General features: G+C 36.0%; 1 protein-coding gene across 1 annotated transcript in view; it reads right to left on the bottom strand.

Annotated features, from left to right (window-relative positions):
- Window positions 1-22,893, bottom strand: part of LOC107702329 (tumor suppressor candidate 3-like) — a 90,392-nt gene that overhangs the window by 538 nt on the left and 66,961 nt on the right. The window contains exons 7-9 of the mRNA XM_016504609.1: window positions 19,169-19,232; window positions 17,652-17,726; window positions 837-927 (exon numbers count right to left, since the gene is read on the bottom strand). Coding sequence (XP_016360095.1) covers window positions 837-927; window positions 17,652-17,726; window positions 19,169-19,232 — 230 coding nt within the window. The remainder of the gene's footprint in view (window positions 1-836; window positions 928-17,651; window positions 17,727-19,168; window positions 19,233-22,893) is intronic.

Raw genomic sequence — 22,893 nt, 5'->3', positions numbered from 1 at the left:
CAACATATCCTTGGTTAAAGTTGAACCCAAAAGTTGACAGCTAAAGAAAAGTGAGTTTTTTTATTAAAGAAATGGGTTGTTTTTATGATCGAAATTTGAGTCACTAAACGAATCAATGAGCAGTCAATGAATGAATCAGTGAGTGAATCTGATCAGTTAGTGAATCTTTTTTTTTTTTTGCAAATGAATCAAACGATGCAAATCGCTTAATCAAAATCACCATTTTTACTGTTCATTACCATAGCAATAATAGCAATACATTTTAACCTCACAAAAATTTGTTTACAGTAATGCACTTAAAATGTCTATGGGGATCAGCGACAGTTTAAATGTGTAAATGTGCAGCTTGTATTTTGTTAAGTTAGTTATTCTAATCATAATAATTAATAATTGTTCATTGTTTGAACTGTAAAGTTGACCAAATTGCAATTTAGCGTCTTTTGAATTTGTGGTTTATTACTGATGTAATTCATCTTAGTGAAATATTCTCCATGTAAACAGTACTTTGCAAATAGTTACAATAACTACATGTGAATCATGCATTTTTTATCAGCTTAACATTGTTAAATTCATAAATTAATTAACAACATTTAATTCAGTGCTCAAAACTTTTACCACAAGTGCATAACTGTAAACCCATTTTTTTTTTTTTTTTTTTGTGGGACAAAAAAGGTATAATCAACAGATGCTGTTCATTGAGCGGAACTTCAATTGAACCTAGAATATTGCTGTTAAAGTCAAAGCAGAGTGATACATTAAAATCTAAGCTAAAGTTATATTACAAGGACAAATACTTAAGTGTAACGAGAGTGAGTTTTAACAGTGACAGATCTCACCTGTAAGGATATCCATGATATTTTGATCTGAAGATGGACAGAAGGAAGCTAAAGAAGAACACCACTAAACCAAGTCCAACAAGACAGATAACTGTAAAAAAACAAAAGCACAATGAGTGACACTCTCTTAATGAGCTGAATAATGCTTACATTGATTAAACTTAATTAGTATGCTGCAATGGTATTCTATAATGGGATTAAGCCATTGGTGAAAAATCGCTTTTCATGAACTTTGATGTAAGAGCTAATCCCAAACAGCCATCTTAAATGAAGCAATTACTAATGAATGAAACAATAATCGCTACTCAAATGCTCATAAAACATGCTGAATCAGCTGCTTTGTCCCTTAGATAAAACAGTGCTCAAAATTTGATAACCTGCTGAATCACATTATAAGGTGATTTTAATGATTAGTCAATGAAGCCATAAATATCGTGCTACTGGGGGGAAAAAAACTGCTTATTTTATGATGGGAAATAAAATAAACCATCTGCATAAATACTGCAGCTCGTCAATATCCTTTGCCCAGTACTCCCAGAGAATTTGCTGAATTTAGCATGCATATGTAAAATCACATCCACTTATGCACTGCTGACAAATGTAATCTTTATTGCATCCAAGAGAGTCAGGGAATTCCATCTTCAGCCTTCTTTTTTAGATTGTGGTGAAGAACTCCGATCGGACGATGCAACCATAACTTTCAGGCTAAGTCACATTCTTAAACTAACATCTGGTTGTAAAATGAATATCGATGCTTAACATTTAACAAGTCTATGGAATTGCATTGACAGTTGTATATTTTATTTTCTAATTCCATGGAAACTTAACAAATCTATTTAAAATGTTCAAACATCAAATCTAGCATTTGATGAGCTGCTTATGAGAAGAAGATTTTACAGAATGTATTTAAAAGATTTCAAATAGTGACAAATAACATTGCAAATGGAAAACTTATTGATCATTCACTCTTAAGGCCCCAATATACTCTTGGTAAAGTTCTTTTTCATTCTTTGGTTAGCGAAAATTCCGCCACCTCCCACACTGCTGGAAGCAGCATTTAAATGAATATGTAAATGAATAAGTGCTGCGCACTTTACGGTTAATAACAAAATAAACACGCAACAAATATGGCAGCGTTGAGAAAACAGCAGTTAAGAAAGCATCTGATCATAGTGATGTGGATATGATTGCACAAGCTCTGCAATTCTGTTCTCCAGTCAAGTCACGCCATGTTTATTTATATAGCACCTTATACAATAGATGGCTTAAAAGCAAGCAGCTTTACAGTATTAAACATGGAAGAACAGTGTCAGAGTTGCTTTCAATTACAATTACTACTTCAATTTCTACTATAAAGCAGTTCTCCAGTGTGTTCATGTTTTTACTCACATCTGACCTCAATAGACTGAATAGAAGAAATGAACTGGAGAAGATTTCCACGTCAAAGAAGTTGGAGCCTCGGAGCACCTACCTACAGGAACCATGTAATCTCTTTTATGTAAACTTGGAACCTGGAAAGTATGCTCTGGCAAGCTGTTTCAGACTCCCAAAACAATTTTTGTTGTTTTAAGATCAACAGTCTTTACGATTATGACTGCATAGACAAAAGGATGGCTAGACTTCATCAACAAAGACAAAAACCGAGAGCGAATGAAAGGGACCACTGATCACCAAGAAGGACTGTGTCTAAATAACACAAAACTACTGCAGCAAAGTGCCGACAAACCTTGAAGGCCGTGTTTCCACAAAAACCAACCACAAAGAATTTTACAAAGCCAACGTTCAAGAAAATGTAGCAATTTCTAAAGTGGTAATCACAGACACCAGTGCTAAAATACCAAAAGATATTCCCATGATCATAAAACCATGACAGTTGGAGCACCAAAATGAACATCAACATCTGCCCTGGCCAGACAAATCAACTGACTTGATACCAATCAAACCACCATGGATAGTGTTGGAGAGTGAGATGCAGATTCCCTCCTCCAAACTCTCTAAAGCAACTGGCAGATGTTCTGGCAGACAACATTTAACTGGAGATCATTTAGAAGGTGTGTAATCTATTCTAAGAAGGTTTGAACCTGTATTAAAGGCAAACCGTGATAAAACACCTTAATAAAGAAATAAAATATTAAAAGTATTTCCCAGGTGTTTACATTATTTTGTCCAGCCCTTGTAGATCTTTTGTTCTGGGTACAGAGAAGAAAATCCTGGGTTATTTAAAAGCACAATATGGTTTCTAAAAGGCTGTGTGTGTGCATGCGAGAGAGTCAATGTGTAAGTAGTAAACATATTAAAGAGCGAGGCAGTGGCAGCTGATGTTTAGCTGAATGAGAAGCTAATCAGAGCTTAATCAAAATGTGTTAACCTCCTCAAAAGAGGGGCACCTCCAATTACACCACACCGCCAGCACTGTTCCTCTCCAGATTTCATCCAGAAACACCCTCTTATCCTGGGATCACACCCTCAGAATACACACACACTGAGCTTTTAATTTAAAGTTTCAGTATCCACTGAACTTCCCCGAAGACTTGTTTTCAAGGCTTCATGCGACAACGTTTACTCTGAGACCTTGATGTTCTTGAGCCTATTATCATTTCCCTGACACGTTACAGAAGCCTTCCCAGAAGACACGCGGTAGTAGCCGCAAAATGACTCTGCATTATACAAAAATGACAAACATGACTAACTGAGATGTGACATTTAAAAGCTGCTAAACATTTACTTTCAGGGTCGTCTGTGTCACGGGGTAACTAATGCATTGTTGTGGAATAACGGCGCACTGGTGCAATCACATTTGGCTGGATGGAGCAGCTTGCCGTAAATGTTTCCGCGGGGGGAGTGGTGTTTGAAACTAAAGCGTCGCTACTCTGACAATCTTCATTTAGCATCTTCCTATTTTAAATGCTTCGAGTCTGTGTTTCCATGACAACCGCTGGGTTTGATCAACCACTCGCTGTGCAAGTAGTCTTCTTCTGCATAGTAGCAATTAACATTTTAAGTCACCAGAGGTTTATTTTGCAGCCTGTGCAAGTGTACTTACTGAAGTAAAAATGATCCAAAATTATATTAAAGGAATTGTTCACCCCAAAAGGTTTTTTGGTCATACAGTGAAAGTCAATGGGATCCAACATTGCTTTAGACCCCAAAATATCTGCTTTTTGGTTTACGTACCAAACATCTGGACCACTTATCTGCTGCAATCCACTAGCCTCCTGTAGTGAACAGTTTTAAAGCACATCCTTTTACCTTGTTTTTACACTTTAAGTACACACTGCTTCCCGGACTAATCATTCATAACATTTGTGTTGCATAACATTGAGACTGTCACTCTTCGCTATAGCTTTTGCGCTAGTTTTTACTAGTGAGGGTTTTATTTTCTTCCTAATGGCGCAGCATACAATAGTTTGCCTTTGGCTATGCATTACATATAATTTTTATGATGATGAGCCTAATAAGATACTCCATCTGCTTTCTTTACAAATGTGTTAATGCTGTATAATGGGCTATTCCCTCTAAACTGTCTGTCCCGAACAGGGGCGCATTAATGCACAGGCTTCAACGGGCTGAAGCCCACCTCATCAGCGACTAGTCGACTTCGACTCGACTTTCATCACATAAAAGTCGACTTTAAAAAATCAGAGGTCATTCAACCCCTACCCAGCTTGTAGTATATGTTGTGAATGGTTCAGTTTAAGGTTTCCCCCCCACATTTTGTATAGTTGGTATGTTCCACCGTTTGATCAACCACTCGCTGTGCAAGTAGTCTTCTTCTGCATAGTAGCAATTAACATTTTAAGTCACCAGAGGTTTATTTTGCAGCCTGTGCAAGTGTACTTACTGAAGTAAAAATGATCCAAAATTATATTAAAGGAATTGTTCACCCCAAAAGGTTTTTTGGTCATACAGTGAAAGTCAATGGGATCCAACATTGCTTTAGACCCCAAAATATCTGCTTTTTGGTTTACGTACCAAACATCTGGACCACTTATCTGCTGCAATCCACTAGCCTCCTGTAGTGAACAGTTTTAAAGCACATCCTTTTACCTTGTTTTTACACTTTAAGTACACACTGCTTCCCGGACTAATCATTCATAACATTTGTGTTGCATAACATTGAGACTGTCACTCTTCGCTATAGCTTTTGCGCTAGTTTTTACTAGTGAGGGTTTTATTTTCTTCCTAATGGCGCAGCATACAATAGTTTGCCTTTGGCTATGCATTACATATAATTTTTATGATGATGAGCCTAATAAGATACTCCATCTGCTTTCTTTACAAATGTGTTAATGCTGTATAATGGGCTATTCCCTCTAAACTGTCTGTCCCGAACAGGGGCGCATTAATGCACAGGCTTCAACGGGCTGAAGCCCAGGGGCCTACACTTGGGAGGGGCCTACTGTCTGACATCCTTGTTCCTTAAAGGATGACAGCTTAAATGCTCATTTCCATCTCATTACTCAAACACCTGCGACCTCTGACCCCTCCTCACCTGCAGCACAAGTATGAGCCTGCCTAACAAAGCCCATGTCTGAAAATCGGCTTGACTGCTCAATGACTAGACCCAGGGGCGCATTAACGCACAGGCTTCAACGGGCTGAAGCCCAGAGGCCTACACTGGGAAAGGGGCCTACTGGCTGCAGGGAAATGATAGTTTTCGAATAATTATGTGTATATATGGGAGTTTGCAGCAGTGACAACAGAATTCTGTAAACAAACTCACACACTCATGTTCAGTGATGCCCTGGTTGTAGTATATAGTGAATAGTTCAGTTTAGGTTTCCCCCACACATTTTGTATAGTTGGTATGTTCCACCGATATACTGTGAGCGGAATGCACAATCATAGGCAGAAATCCCAGGGGGGTCAGGGGGGACAGGACCCCCCTATTTGAGGGTTGTCCCCCCTAAAAATATGATTAAAAACCACACTGTGTATCGTAAATAACAATGTTTTATACTTTAAATAATTGTGTAAGTAGTAAAACAACACAAACTTGGGCAAAAATGCGTTAAGTTTAGAAACATTTTGAGTCTCCCCCTCCCTTGCCTCACAGTGCTTTGGTCCAAATGCCTGCTTTCCTCTGTTACATCACCTACACACACGCAAGTCCGGTGAGAGAGAACAAAGCCAATAGTTGTGGAACTCCAGTAAGTAAGGCTATTTTATTCATTTAAACATTGGATGAAGTGATTATTTTCTCTTTGTGTCCCCTTCAAAAATTGCTCTTGAGAAATTTGATGTTTATTGTCCCCCCCATTGCACACGGAGTCAGAAATTTTCGCACGTTAAAAAATAAATACGACCTCACGTTATGTCAATCACGTTTACACACTGCCTTTGTCCGTCATAAAAAAATTCGGATCGGGTACGATTACCCGTATTCGCATCTGTAGCAAGCATTTTGAGAGGTGTTTTGACAGATCAGAGCCACCGTAAAAGCGAACGCCAAAATCCAGAATGGCGATTGTCAAGTTCATCCACTTCGTCTCGCAGCACAAAGCACCGTAAAGATCCTTGCACACTGAGTTCACAGAAATTGGTGGTCTTCTTTTTAATATGTGGCTCTAGTATCGGAAGCAAACTTTGAATCGCCCGGGATAATCCCGCTGCTCCTGAGGGGGAACTCTCCTTCCTCTCTATATCTCAGTATTGGATGGACCCAATATTTCCTCTCTTTTTCTCTTTTTAAGAAGCGAGAAGACAACAAAATCATCCTCACTGCTTGAAGACTCCATTTAGTGCTGTTTTGCAAATTTTTTCGCAACGGATTCATTAATACACATCGGATTCAGTGTTCAAGGTTTCTGTGCGTGACACATTTTTAGGATTTCGAATACGAAAAAAGGCATACGAAAATTTCGGACTCAGTGTGCAAAGACCTTTAGATGAAATTTACGCCCCTGTGCACAATGCGCTAGTAAAGAAGCCTAGCATGAGAGCTATTCTGTGTACATGTCTTTATGTTATGATTTTATTAATTAAACGTGAGCACGGCATGTTTCAAAATAAAAATTCAGTTAGCAACCACCAAATAGCCTACATTTATGCCAACTTGCCAAGTGATAGTTTCGATCTACTAATGAATGAATATTTTGTGTAAATTATGGTGTTTAAATCATACCTGTAAACTCACATTTTGGCTAGGAAAGTGTTGATGGCATTTTCTTTTCATATTATCTCCGTATAAAGCCTGTAATAACATAGTGTTTACTTTATGTAAAGGCTATAATTCTACTGCTCCACAAGCACCACCTTCTGGCAAAGAGTGAATTTGCATATTCGCTTTGGACACTCATTTTCAGCGACGCCCTGCTTGTAGTATATGTAGTGAATGGTTCAGTTTAGGTTTCCCCCACACATTTTGTATAGTTGGTATGTTCCACCGATATACTGTGAGCGGAATGCACAATCATAGGCAGAAATCCCAGGGGGGTCAGGGGGGACAGGACCCCCCTATTTGAGGGTTGTCCCCCCTAAAAATATGATTAAAAACCACACAACCACCAAATAGCCCACATTTATGCCAAGTGATAGTTTCGATGTACTAATGATGAATAATGAATATTTTGTGTAATTTATCATACCTGTAAACTCACATTTCGGCCAGGAAAGTTTTGATGGCATTTTCTTTTCATATTATCTCTGTATAATGCCTGTGTTAACATAGTGTTTACTTTATGTAAAGGCTATAATTCTACTGCTCCACAAGCACCACCTTCTGGCAAAGAGTGAATTTGCATATTCGCTTTTTTTAAGCAGAACAGTGTTGTAAATGTTAACTGGCATGTCAACAAGAAAAATTAGAAATTCAACAAATAATTGTCAGGATGCTAATATATATATATATATATATTTATTTATATATAGTGTCGGGGGACCTACCCAGGGGCCTCTGGTTATCTTAAGGCACCCCTGGTTCCAAATGTATTAATATTAGGGATGCACCAATACCACTTTTTCCAGAACGAGTCCGATACATTTACATAGTATTTGTAATTTTTTTTAAATATTGGGTACAGAAACAAAAAAAAAAAAAAAAAAAAAAAGTTGTTGGCTGGCTTCATTTAGCAAAAACACATTTTCCTTCAGTTATTTTCACACTTAATTATGCCCGTTAAATAATGCAGGGAACCGCTCCTTATACATAAATACTGTAACAGCGGTGAATATATTTTGTGAAATATAAGTTGCGTTTTTTTCATTTTTATGTAAGTGAGGATAGCAAAATAAAGTAAACGGTGACATATTATAGCCAGTATCAGTATCGATGCATGCCCAATTAATATGCTTTATAAATGTATTCTTAGTATGTTAGGGAATATTAAGAGTTAAATTCTATCGCGAAAGAGTGGCGTGAAATAAATAATTTTGGCTCAATAATATTGGCTCCTTAAGCTGTAAACCAGGGATCCTCAAATCTGGCCCATGAAATCTACTTTCCTGCAGAGTTTAGCTCTAACCCTAATCAAATCCACCTGAGCATGCTAGTCAGTGTCTTCAGGATCATTAGAAAATCACAGGTAGGTGAGTTTGATCAGGGTTGGGGCTAAACTCTGCAGCGCATTGGCCCTCCAGGGCAAGATTTGAGGAAACCTGCTGTAAACAGTAAGTTGTTGACAGAAATGTGCTTAAAAGTCTATGAAGCAAACACTGTAGGACTTCTGGGGCTATCTGTTTATCTGACTAATGATAGCTAGGGGGAGTTGTTTGGAAACAATCATTATTTCTGCAATTACACACTTTAACTTGTATTTAACCCAGAATATTAGTTTAATTATAGGAGCCCTTTCAATGATTATTGAGCATATTGTGTGTACTGAGCAAAACAACAAAAACAGACACTCAATTTAGTTGTTGGAGGGCAGTGGATAGAATTTTTCTGCATGTAGGTCGACTTCTCTAACCCTTTTGGAAAACGTCAATATCTATTATAGTCTCACAGTGTTGCATTATTTAAACATTTTACAGTATATTGTTATGACTGGTGCAAACAAACAGCAAGTATTTATTTTTTTTTTAGTTAAGGACCTGCATACAAGCTTACTGCCTTGATGTGATCAATCAACATGCTGGAATGTTTTCTGCTTACAAGTGAAAATACATAGTTCTTTATATTTTCTCCAAAATTATCTTCAGCCTCACCATTTACCATCAGCAAGTGCTTTTGTAGAGGCATAAACAGTAAGCCTATTAAAACATCTACTGTACTGCATTAAAACATATACTGTCACATAATATCTTCTGGATGACGCCTGACACAGAGTCTGTTCTGAAAGAGACCGATGATGCCGAGATGAGTTTTACTACACTGTTAATGTTGAGGCTGCACATCTCACAGAATGTTCATGAACCATGAACCAGTTAAGCAGTTAACCAGTTCGCTTTAAGCTTGAGTTGACTTCAGAAATGGTAAAATGGGAGATTCTGTATCCTACTTTATTTTCAATGGAAATGTATTGGTATAAATATTGACTTGCAAAAACTGTAGGCTACTTAAAAAAAAAAATGTTCAGGCAAACCCCTGTGGAAAACTTCTAGTGAACACACAGTGTGGTCATATTTTCACATGCAAATGAGCTTTGCAGCAAACCTTTTTTTTTTTTTAAAGAAATTAACACTTTTCTTCAGCAAAGACACGTTAAATTGATCAAAAGTGCCAGTAAAGACATTTATAACATTACAAAAGCTTTCAATTTCAAAGAAATGCTGCTCTTTTGAACTTTCTTTTTATCAAAGAATCCTGAAATAAATATGTATCATGATTTGCACAAACTACTAAGCAGCACAATTTTTTTCAATGTTGAAGAAATGTTTCTTGAGCAACAAATCAGTATATTAGAATGATTTCTGAAAGATCATGTGACACTGAAGACCGGAGCAATGGCTTCTGAAAATCAGCTTTGCATCACATGAATAAATTTCACTTTAAAATATTTTCAAATAGAAAACAGTAATTTTAAATTGTGGTGATATTTCACAGTATTTCTGTTTTTTCATTACTTTTGATCAAATAAGTGCAGTCTTATATGAGGTTGTTATATCAAAGCCAACTTTGAAGTTTCTTTAGAAAAGTTACAAAAAAAGTTCATTTAATGCTATAAATGTAACACGAGCGACTGAATCGAAATGAAGTGTAATTCAGGCAGACCATGGTAGACACCATATCCTTATGAGTAAGTTCATCTTTGTGACATGCATTCAAAAGCACAAGCATATATATATATATGCATGTATATGCTAGGGGTGGGCGATATGAGATAAAATTCATATCACGATATTTTACACTGTCCAGGCGATATCGATATTATATTGCGATATGAGAAACATATATTTTAACCTTATATAACTAGAAAAAGTGAGGGATTGGACATAGACCTGAAAAGTATTTTTTTATTGTGCCATTGTTTTTCTCAAAAAGTGCAAACGTGCAACTTGAGGTAGGCCTGTATGAATTAAATTAAATTAAATATTGTGTGTTTGAGTAGGCCAGTGGTTCCCAAATTTTTCTGCCAGACCCCCCTTTTGTAGTGAAAAATATTTTCAAGACCCTCCCTCCACCCCCTCTTTTTATTTTTTTTGGAAAGTCTCTTATGCTCACCAAGGCTACATTTATTTATTAAAAATACAGTAAACACTGTAATATTGTAAAATATTGTCAATTTTAATGATCTATTTGAATGTTTTAACATATAGGCTACTGTATTCCCGTGATCAAAGCTGAATTTTCAGCATCATTACTGATTTGCTGCTCAGTAACCATTTCTGATTATTATCAATGTTGTAAACGTTTGTGTTGCTTAATATTTTTGAGGAAACAATTTTTTCACGATTCTCTTATGAATATTTGAAATTGTTATTCGTGTCAGAGCGCTGGAGTTCGTCAGAAATAGAACGGGGCATCAGTTTAGTGTCATGGATTTGTCATGTCGTGCCGCATCCACAGCAGAGAACATCACTGGATTCTATTTCCTTTCGTCAAATCGCGCCGCTCGCGTCTGGTGTAGACACGTTGTTTTGGTATTTGTGAATCTTAAGTATATTCATAATCTGCTTTACGTTTACCTAGCACTGGAAGTCCTTTCACAAACTTGTAACTTTCATGCTTAGAGCAGAACCATGCATCGTTCATTTATATTTCTACATGGCTACCTGCAATACAACTCTGATTCTTCAATCGCGCCATCTAGTGGTTTGTTATTGATACAACCACAACTGCTACAACTGATAACGGAGCGCTCAAGCGGGTACTGCGAGTCATGTTGAGGTAATTAAAATGTCAAATTAATATTTTGCGTTCAATTATTTACTTATCAGGCAAGTGGCCGCATGATAAGCGGGAAAATTACGCAGTATAGCCTTTATCACCCTGCAGAGGTTTCTTTTGCAAAATAATCTGCTGACGGTACACGATCCCTCAGCCTTGCCGTGCCCACCAGTTTGGGAACCACTGGAGTAGGCGATTTGCACTCTATTAATTTGGTCTGTTACAATGCTCTGTGTGTTTGATTACTAATGCCTGTGTAGTACGGTGTTGCACACAGGACAAAAACGTTCAGTCTCGACTCTTTATCGTCATTTGTGTTAAAATTTGCAAAGCGTACCAAATTGAACAAAACAATATAAATGCAAAATTTGAATTCATGAATATATAACGGTATCCACGGTATAGCAAAATCCATATCATGGAACAACATAATACCGGTAGTCACTTTCATACTGCTATAGCGCCCACCCCTAGTATATGCATAACACACACGCACGCACACACGTACGTATCTCATCAGTCAGAACTTATTACTCTAACCCCATCACATAAATTAGTCAGTGTGCCCGTCGCATGTACCTCCAGTGGCTGACAGAGGGTCACCCAGCAGTGCCTACAGAGCAAACATCTGCTTCAGCTGCAGGGTCTTCCTCCTCCTCCTCTCACACCTCAAGGGAAGTGCTTCGAGATGGGCACGCAACCCTCCTCTCGTCCCCCTCTCTCTACGTATAATCTATTCATCCTTCAGTCCCTTTCTCCATAAAATGACATTTCTGAGACTGACTGATGAGATTATAATAATGTAGATTCATATATGCATAATGGTCAATTAACAGTGATAGGTGTAGGAAAAGCCCAGTGCTGGGCAGACGACGTGCCAGCGCCGGTTTAATTTTCCGCTGTGCTAACGTGACTTCTGACCCCCATGCCACGGCCCTGGCGTGGCGGATGATGGCCACAGCAAATTTGGTTGGCGTAGGGGAAAATGTGAGACAACCTCTGGAGAGAGGAAGTCAAGAAGGTGCGTGTCGCTAAACCACCTGCTAATGTGAGCTTTATGAAGGATATGAATCATTTTAAAACATCCACCTGTCTAGATTAAGTCTAATCTTATATAAAAATATTTTACTGTGAAACCCTAGATTTGCATTTCCTTGAGGAAATACCAGAGCTTACTGCAGGATTTAGCCTTTGGTTCGGTGTAAATAAAATGCCACATCAGATCTGCTTTAAGCATTGCTAATGGATGAGAATCACATAATGCGACATCTTTGGTATAAAGATGGCTATAGATTATTAGGGTTGCAAATGTTTGGGTTGCCAGTCAAACTGATTCACGATTCATATGTATGTTTTAAATATTACACACTAATGTAACAAACTGCAATTAGTTCGATTTATTTTCATTTGATTATGTCAACATATTTAATGATTTAAACGTTATATTTCAAGATTGACATAAGAATCGGCAAGATTTATCATTGAATTGAAATTATTTTTTTTGCATATTCAGAATGATTTGATTCAGAACTATTTGTTTCAGTATAAGTAACTCAATCAAAATATACATATTTCAAAGTTGACGGATATGAACCAGCAGGATTTATATTAAAAATAAAAGGTCACAATTCATAAAATTCAGATAAATGCAAAAAAAAAAAAAAAGGCTATTCGCAATTCTGTATAAATATTAAACATCAACATATTAAATTATAAAATTACAAAATATCAAATATTAAATTAACGGTTAATATTCATTTAAATGGTTAATAAAATCAAAAAATAAATACAAATAAATAAAATCAAATGTTTGTAAATAAAAAAGACTATTGGAGCATGTTTTACAAGAAAATACTATTTCAGTCTTTCTACTTTAAAATTGTAATTAAATTTTACCTTTAATTCAATGTTACTTGCTGTTTTGTTGCAATAATTTGTGAAATTTACCAGCAATCCTACACTGTTTTTTAAGTGTACAAACTTTCAGTAAAGTACATTTGTATGGTGCAAAGCCAAAAAACCATGCAATTAGTATTGTTTCATAAGAAGAATACACAAAGATATAATTAATTATATTCACTATTTGCATTGGTTCAAATAGGTAATTCTTTTCACCAAACACAATAATTAAAAATCAGCATTACATCAATTTCCACCTCAATTAAAACTGGTTTGTGTATTTGAGTGGTATTTAGCAGCAAAAGTAGGGTTAAAAACAACGTGTGTGCACCACATTTAAATGGAGCTATATTCATGACTGCTGAAACTCCTGCCTTACAGACGATCACCCACACAAACACAAATTGCAATTACCACAATTATACACTTATGCTGACACACATATACAGTAATTACAAGCATTTGTCTCCCAGCGTATTGCATAAAGAGCTTGCGTCTTTTTCGGAGCGGTCTAAAATCAGAAACAAAAAGCACTCCCCTTATTTGTCATGGAGGTGAGTTTGAAACCAAGCCAAAAATAACTCCTCATTTACATAACTCATCATTTACATATTACCCATAATTCATTCCATTCGCATATCAAAGCTGGGGATGACTCTTTGGAGGTGGGATGAAGGCCATCACATTAAGTGGTCTCCACAGCTAATGCAGTGATAATACATGGAAAGCTATTCGTCTATCAGAGACTGGAAGCGATGCTTGTCTTTATGGGAACCCCTGAGAAGCACTTCGAGAGGGGGAATGAGAACGAGTTTGATGTGAGAAGCTCAGAGGAAAAAAAGACAGTCATGTAACGCAAACTTGTAAGTGGGACAGAGACTCAAGCTGGAGGTGATACCAGGCCACACACACATGCTGTATACAAGACGCACACTCATCCTCACAGTTATCAGCAGCCAAACACATACTTTAAAGCACAACACGATAAAAAACAAACACAATACCAATATGCAAAGGAAAAGTATGCTGCTTTTGATGATTTTATGCCTCTGAAAGCAAAGCGTACATCTAATTGGCTCTTTTTCCAACATATTGAGAATGCTCTTTCTGACCAAATCATAGAAAGAAAGTGGACTTTTATATGCTGTGCAAGTGATGCTTGCCCTTGGAAGACTCAAAGCCAAGATGCTAAGGTTATGGGTGGATGGCAGGCCATTTACTGGGTGTTTATTGGACTGTGCACTTTTAGCCCAGTGGACTTTAAGAAAACAAACTCTCTAAAACACTGCTCACACTCTCACTAGTTTATTTGATGTCCAACACTTCAGTGTCATTTTTACCAGACCTCAAATTATATTCTGTGGTGGAAAATGATAGTAGTGGAAATTACTGTTTTTTTCTTCATTTTTGGAATAAATTGGCTCACTCCTTTTGTCTTGCTAATTTCACACTTCTTGTAAGATTTTAGCATAATTTAAAGTGACAAAAAATGTAATCCTACGAAATAACACACAACTAGTGGTCGACCGATATTGTTTTTTTGACAGCCGATGCCGATATCTTGGAAAGCAGGGTGGCCGATGGCCGATATAATTTTATTTATTTTAATTAATATTTAAGAAATTTGAAATAATTTGAAAATGAATAAAAAAATGTGTGTAAAATAAACATACTTATACTTTTAAATAACGTATTTTTCACAAATAAATAAATATTTAATAAAAATATAATTAAAAAGGAAGTAAACACTGTAACCAACAGAGCACTCTGTAATCTGGGAAGTTTGTGTGCATTGGGAATCATATTTTTTCAAATAAAGCCAAGGTAACACTCATTTTACATACAGCACACAGTGAAAATGACATGAATATGACATTGGGCAAAAGCATGAAGCGCAGCATAATTTGAAATCACGAGTTTAAAATTTGTCGATCGCGCGTCTCCAGTGAAGCTGAACTGTCCTCCTGTCCGCGTTCAATTCACACGGACCGACTGTCACACAGAGAACACGATATCATGCAGGATAAATGCACACTTCACAAGATCTTACAGCTGGATTTGACTAAGTTTGCAGGGTTTTTGAAATTAGATGTTCATTAGTCTTTCAAAGATTTGTTTAAATGATATAAATGCATATTTGCTGAATGCTGACTGCAAACGAGAAAGTATTACAGTGTTTGCCTTTCTATTACTAACAATATAAAAGCAATCATTATAATACTTTTTTTGTATACATATTAATTCCTTTGTTTAATAATTCTATCTGATTATTAGACAGATTTATGTCCGTATTAGACAGAACTATTAACGACGACAGTGAACAAGGCGAATGTAAACACTGCGTGAGCAGGCGCTGCCGTTCTCAGTGCCGTCAAAATAAAAGTCCGCCGCGCCGTCAAAAAAGTCCCGCCTCGAACGCATCGGCTAAACAGAAAAACTTATCGGCCAATGCCGATATTTGAAAAATGCCAAATATCGGCTGATATATCGGCCTTAGCGATATATCGGTCGACCACTACACACAACAAATATATTCTGGTCAGTGATATTTATCTTGATACCTTTTTGTTTTCTTTACACAACAAAGTCTCATTTCTTTTCAAGTAAGCTCTTTACTGACACTGTTGTCTCCATGGTAAACCAAGTACACTAAACAACTTTATTAGAAGCAAAATTGTTCAGTGTGGTCAACGTGATCTCATGAGAATTCGGATGTATTTCACGTGAAATGTGGTTCTACAAAATGTACATTTACTTACATTTTCACAGACACTGAAATGTACAATACTGGTGTATTTACAAAATCTAAACGTACAATACTGACATATTGACGACACCTAAAATGTGAATTATTTATGTAAGAACAACTTTCTTTTGGTTGTGATCCTAATGGCATTATGTTTTCAATTGCATTATTATATGAAGCTTACTTATTCACTTAATATGAAATGATAACATTTGGTTCTGTTCTGTGTGATTTATTCTGCCAACTCGTTTTGAAGAATACATAATGTTAAACAAGTCTACACTTTAAACCCTTAAAATGAATAACATTTCTGCATTTGTTTAACCATTACTTATCATGTAATGTTTACTTTGTTTGCCGTGGGACACAAAAGGCGTTTTCTCCGACATGCTGTGACTGACAATAGAACCGTAAAATAGAATACACCAAAAATACGCAACATAATTACAAAAGGATTCCATTTTATTTGTGCGCTGTAATCCAAATCTTCAGAATCCACACAACTGCGATAAACAGTCCCAAACTCAAGCCTTTATTCAGCGATCTTCATCTCTACCCTGAGCAGCGACAGTACCGCGCTGACGTGGTCCTTACAAATTCAAAAGTTGCCGCTTCAAGAAACTTTACGACTGGTTTTATGGCAGGAAATTCGAACGCTCATTGGCTCTCGTCTGGATAATTTTTTCAGCCATTAACAACTCAAAATTCTGCTCTGTTCCTTATACAAAACTACTGAATTCCGCCAGAGAGGACTGTGACTGCAAAATATCTTTTTAATGCTATATTGTTACTAAAATGGTAATTTCCCTGTATATTTCGGTCAAATATGATTTATATCTTTTTATATTTACTATAAAATGGGTAGGTTAAGGGGTCTAAAAATCGAAATCACTTATCGATAAAATGATAAAAATGCATTGATACAAATGATCTGCATACTGTATAACTAAATAACTAATCAATCAATCAATCAATCAATCAATCAATCAGAATATATCTATATAACAATCCTTTTGAAATCATTATTATATGCTGATTTATTACTCAGTTTTTATCAATTATTATTGGTGCTCAATTATTGATAATGGTTCTTATTATCCATGTGTGTGTTTTTTTTCTGGAAACCGTGATACAGATTCTTTGATGAATAGAAAGTTAGAGTAATATTGCAAAAGTTGGTAACACTTTAGAATAGGGAACACTTATTCACTATTAACTACGACTTTTTCCTCAAAAAATTCCTAATTTGGTGCTTATTAATAGTTAGTAAGGTAGTTGTTAAGTTTAGATATTAGGTAGGATTAGGGATGTAGGATAAGGTCATGTAGAATAAAGTATTAATATGTGCTTAATTAGTACTAATAAATGGCTAATATTCTAGTAATATGCATGCCTACAGATTCTCGATCTCGAACAAGCAAATCATCAAACGGCATTCTGGGTTGAGCGAGTGGCGCTGAGCGTATTGAGCGAGCGGAGCGGAATCTTCAGAAAGGCGCTCTGCGCTCTTAAGGAAATATTACCACTCCGCTCGCCTTCCGCTCCGCTCACATGCTCTGGTCCTTGCTAAATACAAGTTTTATTTTTATCATTTAACTTATTAAATATTTTTTTACCGGTAGTGTAAGAGTGCTTGAAGTTGAATAAACAATAATTACATTTGGTATAAGTGAAGTACAAATAGATTACAGTAGTCTTTAAAACATTCTGGTACCAAGTTATGGCCATTCTTCAATTAGATATACATGTATTCTGAGCTTCATTATTAAAGGTTACGATTTTTGTAAAAACCCTAACATACTGTAACTATGAACAATAATACAATTTTTGTAAAAACCCTAACATACTGTAACTATGAACAATACTAATATGAGAGAAAGAAATACAAATATGAGAAACTTACTCCTTCGTTTGCCCACGTCTCCCTTAGAAGTGGCGGCTTCATTCAGAAGGACCATTCCCATGGTGATGGCTGCATCTGAGATGGGAGTCAAGGAATGACTTTGGCCATGGATGTGGATTATCCATAATCCACAATAAACACACAGGACCTGATACAATGCTTACAGAGTACCTGTAAAATTACTGATCGGGCTGGCAAAACATAGCTGTAGCACACCTGGAAATTTCAATTACTGTGAACACAATGGAAACAAGACACTCTTCAACTCTGAGCACACTTCACTCAGCTGGGAGGTCTCCTCTAGCCTGGGGGGAAAGCTAGGTGTCGACGAAAGGAAGACCGACAAACACGAGGTGTTCTGCTGCCAGCAGCCAGAAGCTCCCCTCTCATCCAGCAGCCGAGCCAGACAGTAGCAGAGGGTCTCTGTCTGCCTGCTCACTCTGTACCCATCAGGCACAGTCAACAAACCCATGTAATTACAGGGGAAGTTCACACAGAGAACGAGACTCTGGAGGACATTCCCAACATGGCCAGGACAGCGAGTGTGTGCACAGAATTTTTGAGAGTTTCTAAAAGGATAAACACAGAAATGTGTAAGAACATTTCATACAGGAGCACCCTGATGGATTCTGACAACCACAGAGTAGACATTGCCAAAAAAAAAAACAAAAAAAAAATTCTGACATCTGATTTTTCGACAAAAAATATATTTAAACAAATTCAAAAGTAGGTGTCATAATATTTTTAAAAAATGCTTTTGAAAGAAATCTCATGCTCAATAAGGCTGCATTTATTTAAAAAATAAAAGTAAAACAGTTATATTATGAAACATTATTACAATTTAAACTGTTTTCTATTTTAATACATTTAAAATTTAATGTATTATTATTATTATTTATTACAACAATTTTTTTTGTGAAAACTGATGCTTTTTTCATGATTTTTTGATGAATCTAAAGTTAAAAAGAACAGAATTTGTTTGAAATAGAAATCTTCTGTGACGTTATACATGTCTTTACTGTCATCTTTGATTAATGCGTCCGTCCTTATGGAATAATTTTTTATTTCCCTTTTTTTCTTTATTTAAAAATAAATAAATAGATAAATAAATAAAAATCTCCAAACACTTGAACACTATTATTGTCTTATGTCTTTGTCAGCAGTATGTATACATAATAATGATGTTCATTTTTTTTTTAATTGTTTTCATTTTTGTTCATTAAATAAAACTTTTGTCAACTAAAATATTTTAGCAGCAACTGCGCTGACAAGATTAACATTAAAACTTTTGAAATCATATTTAATTACAGAGACAATAAACATGAGAATAAACCTTTGCCTACTGGAAAATGCTGTGGAAATGTACAGACATTTACAGTGACACATCCTAGATTTTAAAACATTACCAGAATGATAAACAGATCTGTATGAAGTCAGTGGGTTATTACGGTTCACTTCGTTAACAGAACAATGTGACAGGTCCATTGTGCAGGGAGAGGCTTTATGTGAAAGGATATTCAACAGAAGAATAATGTGAGATTCAGCCACAAACTGAGCTTGACTGCTGCCGTGGATATAACTCTGAAAAAGACAGAAAAAAAATTAGATGACAAACAAGCAGACAATAGACCTTTCAAGCTCTCCTTTCACACAGCTGTATCACTGTATACTACGGCACTATGATAAGCAATGCTTTATTGTATTTATCATACTGAAATGGCATGAACACAAACCACACACACACACACACACACACACACACACACAGACTTTGTATTTAACAGCAAATAAATAAATAAAATCATGATTCTTAAAAAAGAAAAAGGTCAGACAGAAAACAGCCAAAGACAAGGAAAAAATCCATAAGGTCAAAGCAGATGCATGGAAAGATGAGGGGATAATCTAGAATAAAATCAAAAGAAAACCTGAGAGTAAGTGACAGGACCTTCAGTGGGTCAATGAAAAGAGCGCTGAGGCACTCGAACACGTCAAGTCATAATGACTCACTTGCTCTCTGGAGAAAACCCACTCTAGATCTAGTGCAAACAGGACCTTCATTCATCTGTGCTGGATAAATGTGCAGGAACAGTGCGGAGTGGATGCAGCTTCAATGAAAAGCCTTGACAACTTTCTAAAACTTCTCAGACTCCATAGTCTGACAGATGAAATCTGCCAGAGAATTGCTTTAAAGAAAATCCAAAAATTGGGTGAACTAATTGCTTCATCATCATCATCACCCTCGAGTCATTCCCAACTCTATGGAATTTTTGTTGTTTCCATGAAACACAAAAGGAGTAATTTCACAGAATGCCCACGCTGCTCTTTTCCATAAAAAATAAATAATGCACTGGCAGTATTATACAATAATATTATATATTTGTGAGAAGAACAAACTGAAATTTAAGTCTGAATACATCCCTGTACGATGGGAAAAAAAAAAAAAAAAAAGATCACAGTGTGAAATAACTTGAGGGTGAAGCATTCTTTCAACTTATAAAATCTAAAGCTTCAGAAATCAAAACTTTACAAACACAATGTATTCAATCCTTCTATTAAGGTTACATATTTAAATAGAAGGTATGAAGAAGTGTTATGAAAATTATAATGTATTAGATTAACTCGCAGTCGGAAAAACTAATTTCAAGGTGAGATGAACACATTCTTTAAGAACAATGTACGCTATCTTATACAGGGGATTTTTTATTTTCATAAAATCCTATCTAGATATAGGGACCACCTAGATACCGCCACTGAAATGTCACTGAATTTCATTACTTTGAATGAAGCCTGAAGACATTCTATGGTTTTGATAAAAATATATCTGACAGAAACATTTGATATGATGGATTTGAGAAGAAATCACTACAGAAGACAAAATATTGAATGCTTTTTTATGCTCAGTGTGACACTAAATAAAAAAAAAATGTCAATAGTTGACTTGAACGCAGCAATAAAGTATTGAGGAACTAAACACTGCCAAAAGCGGCTGTTGTTACTTGCAGCATATCATGTAGAGACAGAAAAACATAAAGATATGGGGGGATTGTGCGGAGGGAGCCATTAAGAAGAAGATATGAGCAAATAGGCCAGTGCATTTATCACTGTCATGTCACCTGTCGCCTCTGGGTTAACGCATCTGCTAACATTTAAACACAGCCATACCGCTGAATATTTTCATATGAAAGAAACCAGCATTTAGAAGCACTTTCAGCACTAACACAGAAAGACACAACTGTATTATTCTACTGGAGTACTGCATCTGTCATTGGACATATGCAACTTAAAACAGTCATCTGCTACTTTTGAAAGCAACCGCAGAGTATTTTTACTTATTTATTTGGTAACTTTTTTGTCTAGAAGTCATTAGAATTTTGATTTATTTATTTCTTCATTTTATTTTTTTCCATTTGATAAGGCAGGTGACAAAGCGATAAGAAAAAAGGAAAACAGGAACAGGAAATAACGCAAGCTGGAATACTAGGCCACATTTAAAACTGTAAATGTACTTATTAATAAATAAATGACAATTCATTTAAGGCTGTATAACACTTTATAATGATAATTTTTATATGCATATTTTATATATTTAAAAATTTTAATTAAACCTAATCAATTGACAGCCTTAAAGGAATAGTTCTGAACAGTTAAGAAAATTTACTGAAAATGTACTCACCCCCAGTCCATCCAAGATGTAGATGAGTTTGTTTCTTCATCAGAAAACCAATTTAGAGAACTTTAGCATTACATCACTTGTTCACCAGTGGATCCTCTTTACTGAATGGGTGCCGTCAGAACCATCAAGTAATCATCAAACAGCTGATAAAAACACCACAATAATCTACAAGACACAAACCCATCAATTAACGTATTGTAAAGCAAAATGATGTGCATTTGTAATAAACATATTCATCATTAAGATGTTTTTAACTTTTATCCATTGCCTTCTTTGTCCATAATATTGGTTTCTCCAGTGAAAAAGTCATCTTGTCTGAATCAAGAGAAGAATACACACGGATCAAGCACTGTTTACATGAAAACAGTCCAAAACAGTTCTAAACAAATATGGTGGATTTTGACGTGAGAAGACAAGAGGGGATGGACTTTTTGACTGGTGTTATTATGGATTATGGACTCCCATTTGGTTTACAGTTAAAATGCCATAATAATGGATTTATTACAAACACAGTTTTACACTTTTCACATTAATTAATGGACTGGAGTGGTGTTGATTATTGTGATGTTTTTATCAGCTGTTTGGACTCTCATTCTGAAGGCACCCATTTTGATCCACTGGTGATGTAATGCTACATTTCTCCAAATCTGTTTTGATAAAGAAACAAACTCATCTACATCTTGGATGGCTTGAGGGTGAGTACATTTTCAGAATATTTTTGGGTGAATAATTCCTTTAATTTGAATATTCCATTTGTATGTTCATTTAATGCTTGCTAACAATAAAACAATAGCTTACTGAGATCACACATAAATACATAGTTGATAGAATGACTAAGGTTTAAATACAGAAAATCAGAGGTATGAATGAAGAGCTCTAATAAACCAAATGAGAGAATCAGTGGTTGTGAGGACAAGTGTTGGTGTCATTGCGTGGGCAGATTTCCTCATCACACTGTTCATTTATTCAGAGTTGACTTCTGCTCTGGGCTTTGAGGCAATGCTCTGAAGAGCAGATCCATTGTACCCATAGTGCACCGGGGTCACAGGTGTCTACTTTACAGTCAAGACTGACGTCACCATCCAATGAACCATCAAACATCATATTTAGTGCTTTGTGTAGGAGCACACATGACTGAATTAGTATATATATATTTACTGTATATTTTAAGAGAACTAGGAATGATTTTAAAAGTGAATTCACATATGGCATGTGCATTATAATTTCACAAAGTATGGATACATTAGCTTCTGAACACATTAATGTTGGTGGTGTGAAGCAAATGAGAAGCAATTAAAAATTTGCTGAGACTATAATATGTAATAGAATATAAAGGAGAAACCACCATGAAACTTTTTTGGGCTTTACACACACACAAACACAAACAAACACACACACACACACACACACGAATGAATATGAGACTATCTCTAAAGTGAGTCATTAGGCCTTGAATTTCAAAGACAGAAATTCAGTCAGAATGTCCGGGGACACTTCAATAATGGTTTAATGGTATACTGGATTTTCAATAATGCCACTAACTTCCTCCAGAGAACAACAGACTGTAGT

Source organism: Sinocyclocheilus anshuiensis, unplaced genomic scaffold, assembly GCF_001515605.1.
Source record: "Sinocyclocheilus anshuiensis isolate Anshui unplaced genomic scaffold, SAMN03320099.WGS_v1.1 scaffold86, whole genome shotgun sequence".
Taxonomy (NCBI): Eukaryota; Metazoa; Chordata; class Actinopteri; order Cypriniformes; family Cyprinidae; genus Sinocyclocheilus; species Sinocyclocheilus anshuiensis.
This window is presented reverse-complemented; position numbering and strand designations above follow the sequence as displayed.